At 38.2% G+C, this 14,227-nt stretch overlaps 3 protein-coding genes across 4 annotated transcripts; 1 reads left to right on the plus strand and 2 right to left on the minus strand.

Annotated features, from left to right (window-relative positions):
* The first annotated feature begins 2,778 nt into the window (after positions 1–2,778).
* Positions 2,779–8,193, plus strand: sff (sugar-free frosting). Of its 2 annotated transcripts, none has more exons than XM_015980715.2 (12): positions 2,779–3,237; positions 3,722–3,816; positions 3,874–3,959; positions 4,007–4,147; positions 4,418–4,784; positions 5,210–5,409; positions 5,476–5,831; positions 5,881–6,183; positions 6,385–6,551; positions 6,879–7,065; positions 7,117–7,280; positions 7,356–7,585. In XM_015980715.2, exons 1-12 carry the CDS (start codon positions 3,147–3,149, stop codon positions 7,440–7,442), a joined length of 2,244 nt encoding a protein of 747 aa, XP_015836201.1. In that variant the 5' UTR covers positions 2,779–3,146; the 3' UTR covers positions 7,443–7,585. The 2 variants fall into 2 exon arrangements, with proteins under 2 accessions (XP_015836201.1, XP_972377.2); XM_967284.5 differs by having other exon boundaries at positions 2,788–3,237; positions 7,396–8,193.
* Positions 8,194–8,631: 438 nt separating this feature from the next.
* On the minus strand, positions 8,632–13,982 carry Mvk (Mevalonate kinase). Its single transcript, XM_967241.4, has 6 exons — positions 13,689–13,982; positions 10,147–10,338; positions 9,915–10,093; positions 9,400–9,865; positions 8,949–9,235; positions 8,632–8,902 (listed from the first exon to the last, which is right to left on the minus strand). Exons 2-6 carry the CDS (start codon positions 10,151–10,153, stop codon positions 8,651–8,653), a joined length of 1,191 nt encoding a protein of 396 aa, XP_972334.2. The 5' UTR covers positions 10,154–10,338; positions 13,689–13,982; the 3' UTR covers positions 8,632–8,650.
* Positions 11,945–13,677, minus strand: gny (garnysstan). The gene has a single exon (XM_967183.4). The coding sequence runs from the start codon at positions 13,612–13,614 to the stop codon at positions 11,974–11,976; it is 1,641 nt and encodes a 546-aa protein (XP_972276.1). The 5' UTR covers positions 13,615–13,677; the 3' UTR covers positions 11,945–11,973.
* Positions 13,983–14,227: the final 245 nt, after the last annotated feature.

Here is a 14,227-nt window from a genome sequence, read left to right on the forward strand (position 1 = left end):
TGAAACTAAGCAAATTATTTAATTTTTTAATTTAATTTTTGCTAATGATTATTGGGTCATGAAAGTCTAAATGTTTTTTTTTCAAGTTGGGCAAATTAAATTTAGAATGGTCTCTTCAACTTGTTTTTAATCAGAAATACAATTATCTGGCCAAGTTTTTCAAGACTAAACCAAAAAATCCCTAAATCAAATCGAAAATGGTGGAATTTTTGCATTTTTTTTTTGTACTTTAAGCTTAACACTCAATTTTTTCCCGAATAAATACAAAAAAAAATATAAACTACCTGAGGATTGTGGATTTTTTGCCATTTTTAACTCATTATTTGCCAGACTTTGGGAAAATTACATGATTTCGCAATTATGTAGCGAAAATTTATGAAAAATTAAGCAAAATAATGACAATTTATTGCTAAAAAGGATACAAAAAACAATGGATGTACGATTTTTGTCGCCAATTTTTATAAATTTTTAAGTATTCTAAATTAATGATTAATATTTTGCGCTTGGGAGGTTGGGGTCCGGGGTTCGAACCCGGTCGGCACCCACTTTTTTTTACGGAAAATATGAATTGTTGGGGAGTTTTTTTGCTTAAAAAGAGAATTAAAGGGTGGTTATTATTAATTTATTGAAAGTAAGTAAATTATTTAATTAACATAACGGATTCAGTTAAATTCCAGGTTTTATTTTTTTGCTAATGATTATTGGGTTATGCAGTTCTAAATTTTTTTTTCAAGTTGGACAAACTAAATTTAGAATGGTCTTTTCAACGTTTGTTTTTAATCAGAAATGCAATTATCTTGCAAAGTTTTTCAGGACTAAACCAAAAATCCCTAAATCAAATCGAAAATGGTGGAATTTTTGCATTTTTTTTGTACTTTAAGCTTAACACTCAATTTTTTCCCGAATAAATACAAAAAAAAATTAAACTACCTGAGGATTGTGGATTTTTTGCCATTTTTAACTCATTATTTGCCAGACTTTGGGAAAATTACATGATTTCGCAATTATGTAGCGAAAATTTATGAAAAATTAAGCAAAATAATGACAATTTATTGCTAAAAAGGATACAAAAAACAATGGATGTACGATTTTTGTCGCCAATTTTTATAAATTTTTAAGTATTCTAAATTAATGATTAATATTTTGCGCTTGGGAGGTTGGGGTCCGGGGTTCGAACCCGGTCGGCACCCACTTTTTTTTACGGAAAATATGAATTGTTGGGGAGTTTTTTTGCTTAAAAAGAGAATTAAAGGGTGGTTATTATTAATTTATTGAAAGTAAGTAAATTATTTAATTAACATAACGGATTCAGTTAAATTCCAGGTTTTATTTTTTTGCTAATGATTATTGGGTTATGCAGTTCTAAATTTTTTTTTCAAGTTGGACAAACTAAATTTAGAATGGTCTTTTCAACGTTTGTTTTTAATCAGAAATGCAATTATCTTGCAAAGTTTTTCAGAACTAAACCAAAAAATCGCTAAATTAGATCGAAAATGGTGGAATTTTTGCAATTTTTTTGAAGTTTAAGCTTAACACTAATTTTTTTTTTTTCGCGAAAAAATACTAAACCACCTAAGTATTGTGAATTTTTTTGCTATTTTTAATTTTGCCAGATTTTGCGAAAATTACATGATTTGGCAATTATTTAGTGAAAACTAAGCAAAATAATCATTTATTTCCAAAAAGGCTACAAAAAACAACGGATGTACGATTTTTTATCGCCAATTTTTATCAATTTTTGCGTATTCTAAATTAATGATTAATATCTTGCGCTTGTGAGGCTGGGGTCCGGAGTTCGAACCCGGTCGGCACCCACTTTTTTTTACGGAAAATATGAATTGTTGGGGATTTTTATTGCATAAAAAGAGAAGTAAAGTGTAGTTATTATTAATTTATTAAAATTACGCAAATTATTTCATTAATTAAATGTATTTTTTTTATTTGGACAATTTGTGAAAATAGTTTTTCTTCAAGTTTTTTTAGCCAGACATACAATTATCTAGAGAAATTTTTCAAAACTAAAATCACTAAATTAGATTACAAATGGTGGATTTTTTGCATTTTTTTTTTGTAGTTTAAGCTTAACACTCAATTTTTTTCGCGAAAATTTCGTAAATTTGGTCAAAATTTCCATTATGTCGCCTTTTTCGAGCGTTTCATCACGTTTTTTAAGCAGAAATGTGATTATCTGGCTAAGACGTATCGAAAAAAAAATCACTGAGTTATCTTAAAATTGTGAAATTTTTGGCTAAAGACGCAAATTTAGGTCAAAAATTGCAATTGTTTAGCGAAACTTAGGAAAAATATTAAGAAAAAACTATTACAATGATAATAATTTATTGCCAAAAAACTTGCAATTAATCGAAAGTAGTGTTATTTTTTCGTAGTTTTTGTTTTTTTTTTTTAACAAAATTACGCAAGAAAATGAGTTTTTTTTTTTAGTTAGTAAGGCCAATTGAAGTTTATGAATTTTTGACTTATTTTTGACAAGATTTTACAAAACGCGCCGCAAAATTTATGAAATCTTTAACCAAACTTTGGGTTTTCTGTCTGCCTTAGAAAAATGTTGTAAACAAACTGACTTTTTAACTGAAAAACTCGAAAATGTAAAAATACTAATACAGTTGTAATTGTAATAAGTTGTAATAATTAATCAATAGATTAATTAATAAAAAAATATAAATTCTCGTGAAATAAGCAACTGGTCGTTAAAAAAATCGTTTTTTTGCGCTTTCCGCTGTTGACAATGATTTCGTAACAAAAGTTGAAAAAAATGAAAAGCTAATTGTGCGTGTGACGTCACGTGCGCTTTCCCCCAAGTTGGGGATTTTCGCTCGTGTCTGCTTTTCTAACTTAAATATTGATTTTTGCCCACCCCTCGAAAATCGTCCGTGTCCATCCATCGCAGCGAGGTGGAGGAGAAAATGTCATTTTTGGTGGTTGTGTGATATGAGGGTTAAATTGTGATTGGTTTGGTATTTTCCAAAATGAATGGAAAAAAGTGTTGTCGCCAAATCAATGATTAGGGCTATGTGCAAAGTGGCGCCGAAGACATGCTGGAAATTAGGGAGAATCAAGTGCGAACTGTTGTGCTGCTGACGACATGCAAAAAGGGCTGTGAGTGACGACGACAGTCACCCGACAAAATGCAGAAGGAAAACACGAACCCTTCGCCGGAGATACACCAGTACGTGGGGCCCTACCGGCTGGAGAAGACGCTCGGAAAGGGACAAACGGGTACAAAAATATTTTTCATTTTTTACTTCAATTCATTTTTTTTTCACAAAAAATAACCAGGTTTAGCAATTACATAATCTTTTTTTTAATAAAATGTTTTGATTTTGCGCTACTTTGAAAAAAATTACACAGAACAAAAATATTAAAATATTTAAATATTTTAAAATGTTGGTATGATTTTGGAGCCCGACGCGACCGGAGGGCCTTAAATTTTTTCAGTATGTGATATTGTATAATTTAGGGTCTGATTGTCAAACTTGGAAGAAAAATCGTTGATAAATTTTACAAAAAAAGTTTTATTTATTTTCTTATGGTTCATCATTTTTTTCGGAGTCAGAAAATGTTCTATATTATTTTGTTTCAATGTCAAATTTGTTAAAATTCGAAAAGTGTGGGCAATATAATTTGAAAAGTTGGAATAATTTTAGAGCCCGACGAGCGGAGGGCGTTAAACATTTCCAGTACTAAGTGATATGTATTATAGGTCTTGTCAAACTTGGAGTAAACTGCGTGACTGGAAAAAAGGTCGCGATTAAAATAATCAATCGCGAGAAACTCAGTGAGAGCGTCTTAATGAAAGTGAGTAGAAAAAAATATACTTTATCTGAAAAATAATAATTGAATCGATTTATTTAGGTAGAGCGTGAAATAGCGATAATGAAGCTTATCGACCACCCCCACGTCTTGGGGTTGACTGACGTTTACGAAAATAAGAAATATTTGTAAGTTAATGAAATAAAAAAAACACAGCTATTTAACCCGATTCCAGGTACCTAGTTTTAGAGCACGTCTCAGGCGGCGAACTTTTCGATTATCTAGTCAAAAAAGGTAGACTCACACCTAAGGAGGCTCGCAGATTTTTCCGCCAGATCATATCCGCCCTTGATTTCTGCCACAGCCACTCGATTTGGTGAGTCCAAGCGCCGTGGGCAGTGTTTTTTTTTTGAGTAAAATCAACAGAAAGACAAAAAAATGCGAGACGATAGCCGAGCTGTATAATTTTTATTTTTTATTTTTTTTTCACTATGTGAGGCGATAGCCGAGCTGTATAATTTTTTTATTTTTTTATATATATTTTTTTTCACTATTTGAGGCGATAGCCAAGCTGTATAATTTTTTATTTTTTTTATATATTTTTTTTTCACTATTTGAGGCGATAGCCGAGCTATATTTTTTGCAGCCATCGGGACCTCAAGCCGGAAAATCTCCTCCTGGACGAAAAAAACAACATAAAAATCGCCGATTTTGGCATGGCGTCGTTACAACCAATGGGGTCCATGTTGGAGACAAGTTGTGGGTCCCCCCATTATGCATGTCCCGAAGTTATACGGGGGGAGAAGTACGATGGGAGGAAAGCAGACGTGTGGTCATGTGGGGTGATTTTGTACGCTCTTTTAGTAGGGGCTTTGCCCTTCGATGATGATAATTTGAGACAGTTGTTGGAGAAAGTGAAAAGGGGGGTGTTTCATATACCGCATTTTGTACCACCCGACTGTCAAAGTTTGTTAAGGGGGATGATTGAAGTCAATCCGGAAAAAAGACTTACGGTAAGTATATAGTTTGACGCACTCCGATTGCGTCGTGCTGTAAAGAAATCGGCAAATTGCGTTGGGGGTGATTTTTTTGTAACGAGTGACTTGAATAAAGCAAAAATTAAGTGACATGTGAGTCTCTCCGGTCGTGGTGTAAATATATAGGGTGTTTCAGCGATTTGGACAAATCCATTATTGAGCATTAATCAACCAAATGCAATAAAATTAAGGGCGTTGCATTAAAAAAAACATAAGTTTGTGTTGTAGTTAATTTCGGAAACACCCTGTATATTTTCGAAAATCAATTTTAAGTGCGTCAGGGGGTTAATATCACGGTTTTTGTAAAGAAAAAGATAATTTTCTAACATTTAATGTCAATATGTATGTTTACAATACGAGCGTGGCGAGTGCTGTAAACGAAATAATATATATTTTAATAGCTTTCTGAGATCAATAAACACCCATGGGTGACGGCCGGTGGTAAAGGCGAGCTTGAACTCGAATTACCCATGATGGAAGTGGTCCAAACCCATGTCTTACCATCGATTGAGGCCGTCGATCCTGACGTATTGCAAGCCATCTGTAGTCTGGGCTGTTTCAAAGAGAAAGAGAAGTTGATTCAACACCTACTAAGTCCAAAGTAAGTGTACCGAAACATATAGTAAAAAAATTAAGGCACTCGCGAGCTCGTCGCTTATAATTTCAGCCACAACACCGAAAAAGTCATCTATTTCCTCCTCCTCGAGCGCAAACGCCGTCGTCCCGCCTACGAAGACGACACCGAATCAATCCTGAGGATGCGCGTGTCCGAAACGTCGGACCCTCCGAAAAAGCGCATCGACACGTGTCGTGTCAACGGCCAAAGCGGCCTCCAATTCGGACAAATAAGCGAAGGTTCGCCTTTAACGCCCCGCCGCTCGCACTACAAGCGCCACCACGCGAGGCGGAGCCCCTCCACAGGCTCCACCCACAGCAGTCTGGGCATCCACTCGCCGACGAGATCGTCCGGCTCGTCCAGCCCTGTTATGTTCAATAGTACGACCACGCCCATCAATACGCACTGTAACTCCGCCCCGTTTTACGTAATTGGCGATTGATTGGTTGTTTCCAGCCGGAATGTCGTCGCCGGTGCAACGCGCGCACCGCTCGTCCAACACCCACGTGACTGTGACCCCGCCTCCGGCCACGCCTACGCACCATCGGGCCAATAGCAGTGGCGGCACGGCGACGTCGTCCGTACTGACGTCACCCGAAAGTGATAGTTTAGGGGTGGGGCCACCGTCGATTTTGACAGCGATGACTCCGCCCGGTTCGCCACATTCGACAGCGACGAGCCACCACTGGCGGTCGAGGCTTACCACGATCAAGAACAGTTTTTTGGGCTCGCCAAGGTTTCACCGCCGGAAATTGCAAAGTATGGGAATTAGGCTTTTTTTTTCCTTATTTTTTTTTATAGTATCATTTTTTAATGAAATTTTCACATATTTTCGAATAAAATGTTTAAATTTGATACAACTTTGTTAAAAAATATATTTTGTTTAACGCGCGCAATGTTTGCCAAAACGAGTGAGCGCAGCTCAAATTTAACTACATTTTTCGGTGTATATGTTTGTAGCGTCGTCGGAGGAAGTGCATTTAACGCCGGAATCGTCGCCCGAATTGACGAAAAAATCCTGGTTTGGGAGCCTGATGACGACCGAAAAGGACGAAACGTTTACGATTTTGGTCAAAGGGAAGCCTCTGGCGACGGTCAAGGCCGACCTGATTCACGCATTTTTGTCGGTAAGTGCCAACAAATCGCGACAAGTGTTTCGGTGGGTATACAGGGTGGGGCACCTAAACACGTCTTTTAAAGTATTGCCACTTGTAGTAATGATATAGATTTGAAATTTTGTACCCGGCCATAGTTGACCACGTCCAATCCAATGGAAATATTTTCAAGATGGGGCCACTTCCGGTTTAGCAGAAATCGCTACTAGTTTCCATATTTTAAATAGCGGGGTGTATTTTTTATTGCATTTTTCGATAGTTTTCGGTTTTTTAAGACAATTTTTATCAATTTCGGTGATATTTAAAGTTAGTGAAAAAAAAATTTTTGTATGTGCTTAGATAGCCGAGCTGAGCCACTCCGTGTCGAGTCCGATGTCGTTCCGCGTGGAATACAAGCGGGGAACCACCGGTCCGGCCATGTTCCAGCGCCATGTCCGTTTCCAAGTCGATATTTCAACAATAACAAAGCAAGTCGGTGACAATGCAAAAGAACACCTTTACGCTATCACTTTCACTCTCTTATCAGGCAAGTTTCCGCCCTATTTAAACAAACCCAAGTTGTGAAAAAGCCTTCCAGGAAACATCCGGCGTTTCCGGCGCGTTTGCGAACACATCCAGGCGCAAGTGTGCACCCGCCGGCCCCCACCGAGCCCGAGGGCGCAGCGCAAGTTCACCACCGAACTCTCCGAAAGTTCGAGCTGTGGCTCCGATTCCAGCGAACTGTACCTCAACGCCCGGCAGGTAAGCCGATGGTGTTAAAAAAATTGATAATTCAAAGCCAACTAATCCGCAATCCACTGTATTGTGTTGTTACAGTTGGACGTTTTACAACGGGCCAATTTTTTATATGTTACAGTTGAACGTTTTGCAACTGGAAGGCAGCGATCTAGAGAGCGAATGTAGCGTGTTTGACGTGCGCACCGCTGCGCGGGAGGTGTCACGACGGGCCTCCACCAATAACAACACAGAAGCGTGCGAACAGAACACGCCGGGGACTCCTAAGGCCGTTCGGTCCAATTCGGAAAATACGGATTCGTGCGAAAAGACGTGCATTACGACGATGTCGGGGAGTTCCATAGCGTAATTTGGGGGGTAAGGGGTGGCCAAAGCGACTGCTTTATTATTATTATTATCACTGTTATTCGGCCACTTTTCCCGTATTATTATTATTGTTATTATTATTACTAAAGGCATAACCTCATTATTAGCGGATTGCAATATAATATATTATCAAAAATTTGACATATGTCACTATTGTCATCCGTGTGTGACAGTTTTTTGGGCAGCGTCGCCTACTAGACACTTTTGTTCCTGCGCACCGGCGGCCATTTTGGATGATTAGAAGTGGAGAATTGTTATGACGTTGCTTTTGTAAATATGCTGAAAGCTTATGTGATTTTGGATATCGTTCAGTGTAGTTGTATAAATTGTTAAAAGAAAGAAATAAATGTCAAACAAAAACTAACCCCAGGTAGGTAGGTGAACAAAAAAATGACATTCTCTGATGTACATATAACTACACTATACTCAGCTGAGTCGTTTCATATTTCCCCGTTTCAGAATCAAACAATACGACTTAAAAAAACTATATAAAATTGTATTTAGAGAAATTGCCGGCCATATTGTCAACTAATATTTAGGGTATAGGTGATAATAAATAAAACATTTCGAGTCGCATCATAATTTCGATTTTGTGTGTCCTTGACATATCAATGCATTTTTCAGCTCAATATGTTTACGTTGTGGCAGTTTGACAACGGGGACACTTTGTACCTTTGTAAATATCAATTCAATTCTCGTGTAAATTCATTTCAAACAACTCATTTTTCTATTGACTAGTTTTAGTTGAAACACACTGTTTTTGTTTTGTGTTTTGCACACATACGTTAGTGTTATAGTGAATTATTTTATATAACAAAGGAAACTAAAGTGAATATAGTTTATGTGTAAGTGCTTGTAAATAATATTGTGATAAATAAATCAATTTGCACAAACAAGCGTTTCCTTTTAACTTTTTTTTTCTGAGAAATTGATCATTTTTACGTAAGCGTGCAACATTTCAGCTGATCAGGTAACAGGAAAATAAAAAACATTTCTTTCTTAACACTTTATTAATCAACCCTTACTCCACAACCGCCTAAATCGGTTAAAACCGCCCCGAAACCGTTCAATTTCAGTTCGGTTATAGCCTTTTCCACCCCTTTGACAGAGGGCGGCACCACACAGATGGCGCACCCCCCACCCCCCGCCCCTGTCAATTTGCAGTGTAGTCCAAAAGTGGCCAAAATCTCGCAAGCTTGGTCCAATTTTGGGTGTGAAACACCCAAACATCGCAAGAGATTTTGATTCAAGTCGGCGAGTTCCTAAAATAAATATTTCTTCAACTGTCAAAACGAAACAAAAAACAACCCCTAATGCGTCATAAGTCTCCCCCGAAACGTCACTTGTTTCCATTTTTTGGAAATAATCAAGTGCGCTGATTGTTGTGTGGTCCATGGCGTCCAAAATGGCGTCGATTATCGGCCGGTATTTCGCCCGTTTGGTCGCTACTTTACCGACCAGGGTTTTAGTGTCACGTGGTGTGTTGGTGTCGATAAGGATCAGGGTGATTTTTGACGACAGGGTGATTTTTTGGGGCCTTGTGCCTTTTCGGAATGACACTAAACCGCCAAAAGTGCAAATTGTGTTGTCAACACCTGACAAAAAATTATTATTTATTGAATAATCCTGTATAATGAAATTTTTTTAATATAAAAAATAATATATGAATTTAATATATTAATTAAAAAAAATAGCAATGATTTTCGAAATTTTCAAAAATTTTTTTGTTTTTTTTTTTTTGAAAAATTAGGTCACTAACCTGACGGTGTCCCGTGGATGATCCTCTCGCTCTGAAACGCCCACTTCGAGACCAAATCCAGCTCCGTTGTGTCAAAATTTTGCAAATTATCCACATTTAGATCAAGACTTTTGTACAAATTTTTGGATTTGAATTTTTTGACTTTGACAAAATGGAGCAAAAACGCCGCTATGGCGACTGCGAACGAGGCCGAACTTCCGGTTCCGGCCCCAACTGTCAAATCGGACCGCACAGCCAACTTGAACCCATCACTCAAATTTGAATCGGTACTTCCCACAATTGCAAAAAATAAATAAAAAAACGAAACCAAAGCCTGGCGTTGTTTGGGTTCGTGTCGATTCAAATCGACGAACTTTTCGACGATTTCGGTGATTTTATCATGATCCAAAAGTTCGGGATGAGTCAGGTTGTAGTAGGCTGTGGGTTGGGTCAATGGTATTTGTGTGCTGAGAAGTTGGTGGACGTCCTAATTTTATTATTAAAATAAGTACAATTAATTATTTAATACAAATAACCTTGAAGTTGTAACATTGCGTGAGCCCAAGGTCGCCAAACTCCACCCTTAGCCCCGCCCCCTCCTCGCAATACTCCAATCGCGTCCTTAGACCCAAACTGGCCGCCACCGCCAACTTATCATAAACCACTGAATGTTCACCGTGTAAAATCACTTTACCGGGGGCGGACACACGAATTTCTGAAAGTGGAAAGTTGTAGAAAAAATTCGTTATGTAACTATGGCACACAAACTGGACATTATTGCTGTTCCCACTGTTCTGGGGTGTAGGTTTTTTGCGAGAAGGCGTGAATTGATTTGAGTTCTTCTTGAAGCACTGAATTCACCAGCCGGTGTCTTTGGAGTAGTGGCTTGCCACGGAACTTGTCGGAGACGATGACGCACGAGAATTTGCCGCCGCAGCCGTCGGATTCGTCAATGACTTCCTGAAGGGTCAAGGAGCAGTGTTTACATACTAAAAATAGCTTTTTACAATAGTTCCGCCGTAATCGGCGTTTGATAATTTTCGAGATATCGCCTTCAAACCTATGCCGTTTTGTAGAGCTTTTCAAGCCCGATTTTAATTGTATTTGACGTTTTACGCTAGCTTTAATAGTTTCGCCGTAATCGGCCTTGAAATGTGAAAATTTTAACATGTTTTTGGCGTTTTCTATGGAAATTATTTATCGTACAAGATTTTAATGGACACCATCGTATTCAGCACAACGTTTTACGTCTAGAACGCCTCGTGAAACAATTATGCGATTGAATTGTGGTTTCGCCGTAATCGGCCTCTGAAGCGAATATTCGTAATAACTCTGCAATGATCAACCGTAACCCCATTAAATTTGGTATCGTTGAAAAGGTCTTTTGATTATCTATCGTTCAGAAAAAAGACCATTGTCCTATGACTAATAGTTTTCGAGAAAATTGCAAATAAAAGCAAAATTTGGTATAAATTTTAAAAAATTCATAACTAAAAAACTATTGGGAATTTGGCAATTTTCTCGATGCCAATCGATTCCCCGGATAGTTTTACACATGTCTGCATTAAAATAGTTCCACTTTTTCGAATAGTTTTGGCATAATTAAAAAATATATAAAAAAATTAAAAATTTTCGAATAATAAAAAAAATCATAACTCTAAAACTAAAAAACTTAGGACAAAACGGTTGGTTCCAACGAACTCTACAGTTCGTTTTACGTCAAGAAAACCACATTTGGAACACTTGTTACGTTAATGTAGTTTCGCCGTAATCGGCACTTGAAGCGAATTTTCGTAATAACTCTGCAATTATCAAGCGTAACCCCATTAAGTTTGGTATCATTGGAAAGCTCTTTCAATTATTTATCGATCACAAGAAAGACCATTGTCCTACGATGAATAGTTTTCGAAATAATTGCTGACATAGGAAAAAATAAATAAAATTTATATACGTTGATAACTTGAAAACTATTACGAATTTTGCACTTTGCTCGACACCAATCGATTCCTCGGAACGTTTTACACATGTTTGCATTAAAATAGTTTCACTTTTTCGAATAGTTTTGTCGTAATTAAAAAAATAAATAAAAAAAATGAAAAATTTTCGGATAATAAAAAAAATCATAACTCGAAAACTAAAAAACTTAGGACAAAACGGTTGGTTCCAGCGAACTCTACAGTTCGTTTTACGTCAAGAAAACCACATTTGGAACACTTGTTACGTTAATGTAGTTTCGCCGTAATCGGCACTTGAAGCGAATATTCGTAATAACTCTGCAATTATCAACCGTAACCCCATTAAGTTTGGTATCATTGGAAAGCTCTTTTAATTATCTATCATCCACAAAAAAGATCATTATTCTACGACCCACAGTTACCGAGATAATTGCCAAAATTACAAAAAAAAAATTGAAATCGCCGATAACTTCAAAACCGTTCCGAATTTTGCGGTTTTCTCGCCACCAATCGATTCCGCGGAACATTTTACATACACATAGAGCAAAATATTGCGATTCAGACCAATAGTTTGGCCTTGAAAACGAAAAATGGGGAAAAATAAAACCAAATTTTCGACAAATCAATCGTTTATTTACATTCAAGACGACTTGATTTTAACATTTTTAATCGCATCAAACTCTTGCGGTATTTGTAGTTGTTTAACATTGAAATACAGAAAAAATCCGAAAAAATGTAAAGCCGAATAAGCCGAAATCAAAAGTGGGAACAAATCGGGATAACGCTCAGGCGGTTCAAAAACTAACAGTGCAAACGAAAGCACCAAACAACCAATCAACGACGTCACTAACACAACATGAAACGCCAAATTTTTCAGAGTTTCTTTATTTTTTACAATTTGTTTGTACGTCAGTTTCAAAATATCGATCTGTGTTGCTTGTTTGTACTCAATATCGAGCAAGACGTGCAAAAGACTTCGGTAATATTCGGCCAAACCGTCGGACGCATTTAGGGAACTCCTATAGAAGTGTTCAATTGAAACACGGAAGGAAATGACGTAAAAAAGCATTAGCGCAATTGTTGCAATAATCAGACCGTCTTTGTACAACAACGGCAACATGCTAAAGACGGAAATGCACAAAAACCAGAAACAAACGAACGGTTTTTGGGGGAAATACAGCACCACAGGAACGCCAACTAGTAAAATACTCTTCTCGTGCACTTGATAACTGAACAAGAAAAACGCCAGTGAGGAATTAATCAACGACAAAACAAACTTTTTGCGACTCGGACGCAAAAACAAGTCGACACTTGACGGAAACACCATGGAGACGGTGGCAAACAAACAAATACGCATCATTTCGTAATTACCAAACTTTAGCTTCAATTTGTAGAAAATGTTAAAAACGCACCAAAAATTCGAGACTTTGTCCTCGAAAACGCCGCGATCCAGCGGAAATAAACGGCGCAAGACGGCGAAAAAGTCGCGATTAAATGGCGCCCACAAGATGGCGAACACCGCCATGACAGTGATGGCGATCTGTGCCAACTTGATCAGACTGGAAGTGAGGCTTTGGCCCGGCTTTGGGACACAAGAGCTCAACATGTACATGAAAAACGGCAACGCGTGGTAGAGCTCCATCTGTTTGTAGTTGAGTGCACTAGTGAAGAAGATAGCAGCGGTCAAGTTCATGTCCAGAAGGAGACAGCTAGTTGCCAGAACAAGGAGTCCGAGAGAGATGCAATTATACTGGAAGTGTCCGTGATCGATGAGGATGATTCCGGGGTAGAGGAGCCCCAGAATGGTGGCGAGGGACGGCGACAAAGGCCTGGTTTTGGGGTCGGGGCTTTGCCCCCCCATGGCGTGGAAATAGAAAATCAGGGCGGGGATGTACATGACTATGTCGGCCGCTAGCACGGTATAGCGCATGAAAATCTTGTGGGATTCCCCCTCAAAGCCTCTGGACTCGTGCAATTTCGTCCAGTTTTCGTTCAAAAAACTGCCGATTTTTCCGGTTAAGTACATGTGGTAGGCTGTGAGAGGGGGGTAGTCGAGGCCCCAGTACATGAGGTCGTTGTCTGTGGTGTTCTTGTACCACTCAAGGGGGCGCAAGTTCGTGGTGATTTCCATCCAATGGCGCTGCGCTTCGTAATCGCCGTACATTGGGGGGCTGCCGGCGCCCGAATACGGGTGGAGAGTAGTGCACGCGCGCAGTAACACGGCCACAAGGGCCCCCAGAATCACTAACCACACTTCACAACTTAATTTCACGCAAAACATGGTGGTGGTGATTGTGAGGTTAGGGTTTTTTTTGACAGTTTTGTTATTAAAAAAATTAAAGTTGGGAAACTTACCACGTGTGAGGCGGACAGTTCTTGGAGGAGTTTGGTGCGGATGTGGTCGCTGGTGTATTGAGGCATTTTCAGGGAGAAAGGGGCCAACAAACGGGATATTCCGTTGATGGGGGGTTTTTTGGCAGATGACAGACGGAGTGGTGGTGGCATGAAATGGGGGTGAATTTGGTGGGTTTTAGGGTTGGGAGTTGCGAAATTGTTTGTTTGGTGCAGTTGTGCAAATCAAGAAGTTTTTTGAATTTTTTTTTGTTACGATTTATGAGGCGAAACCTGTTTTATCGACTGTTTACAGTGAGCTGTAAGATAAATAATTTTGATGGCTGATTATGGGGAAAATACTTAGGGGAAAATGCTTTATTGCGCACAATAAAAATTATAAGATAGGATCGGTTTTATTTTAAGGGGAGGGTGTTAACTTTTTTTTAATTTTTTTTTATTTTCTCATTTATGGCTAAACTATTCGAAAAAGTGGAACTGTTTTGATCCTTACCTATGCAAAATGATCCGGGGAATCGATTGGCATCGAGAAAATTGCCAAA

Source organism: Tribolium castaneum, chromosome 8, assembly GCF_031307605.1.
Source record: "Tribolium castaneum strain GA2 chromosome 8, icTriCast1.1, whole genome shotgun sequence".
In the NCBI taxonomy this organism is placed as follows: domain Eukaryota; kingdom Metazoa; phylum Arthropoda; class Insecta; order Coleoptera; family Tenebrionidae; genus Tribolium; species Tribolium castaneum.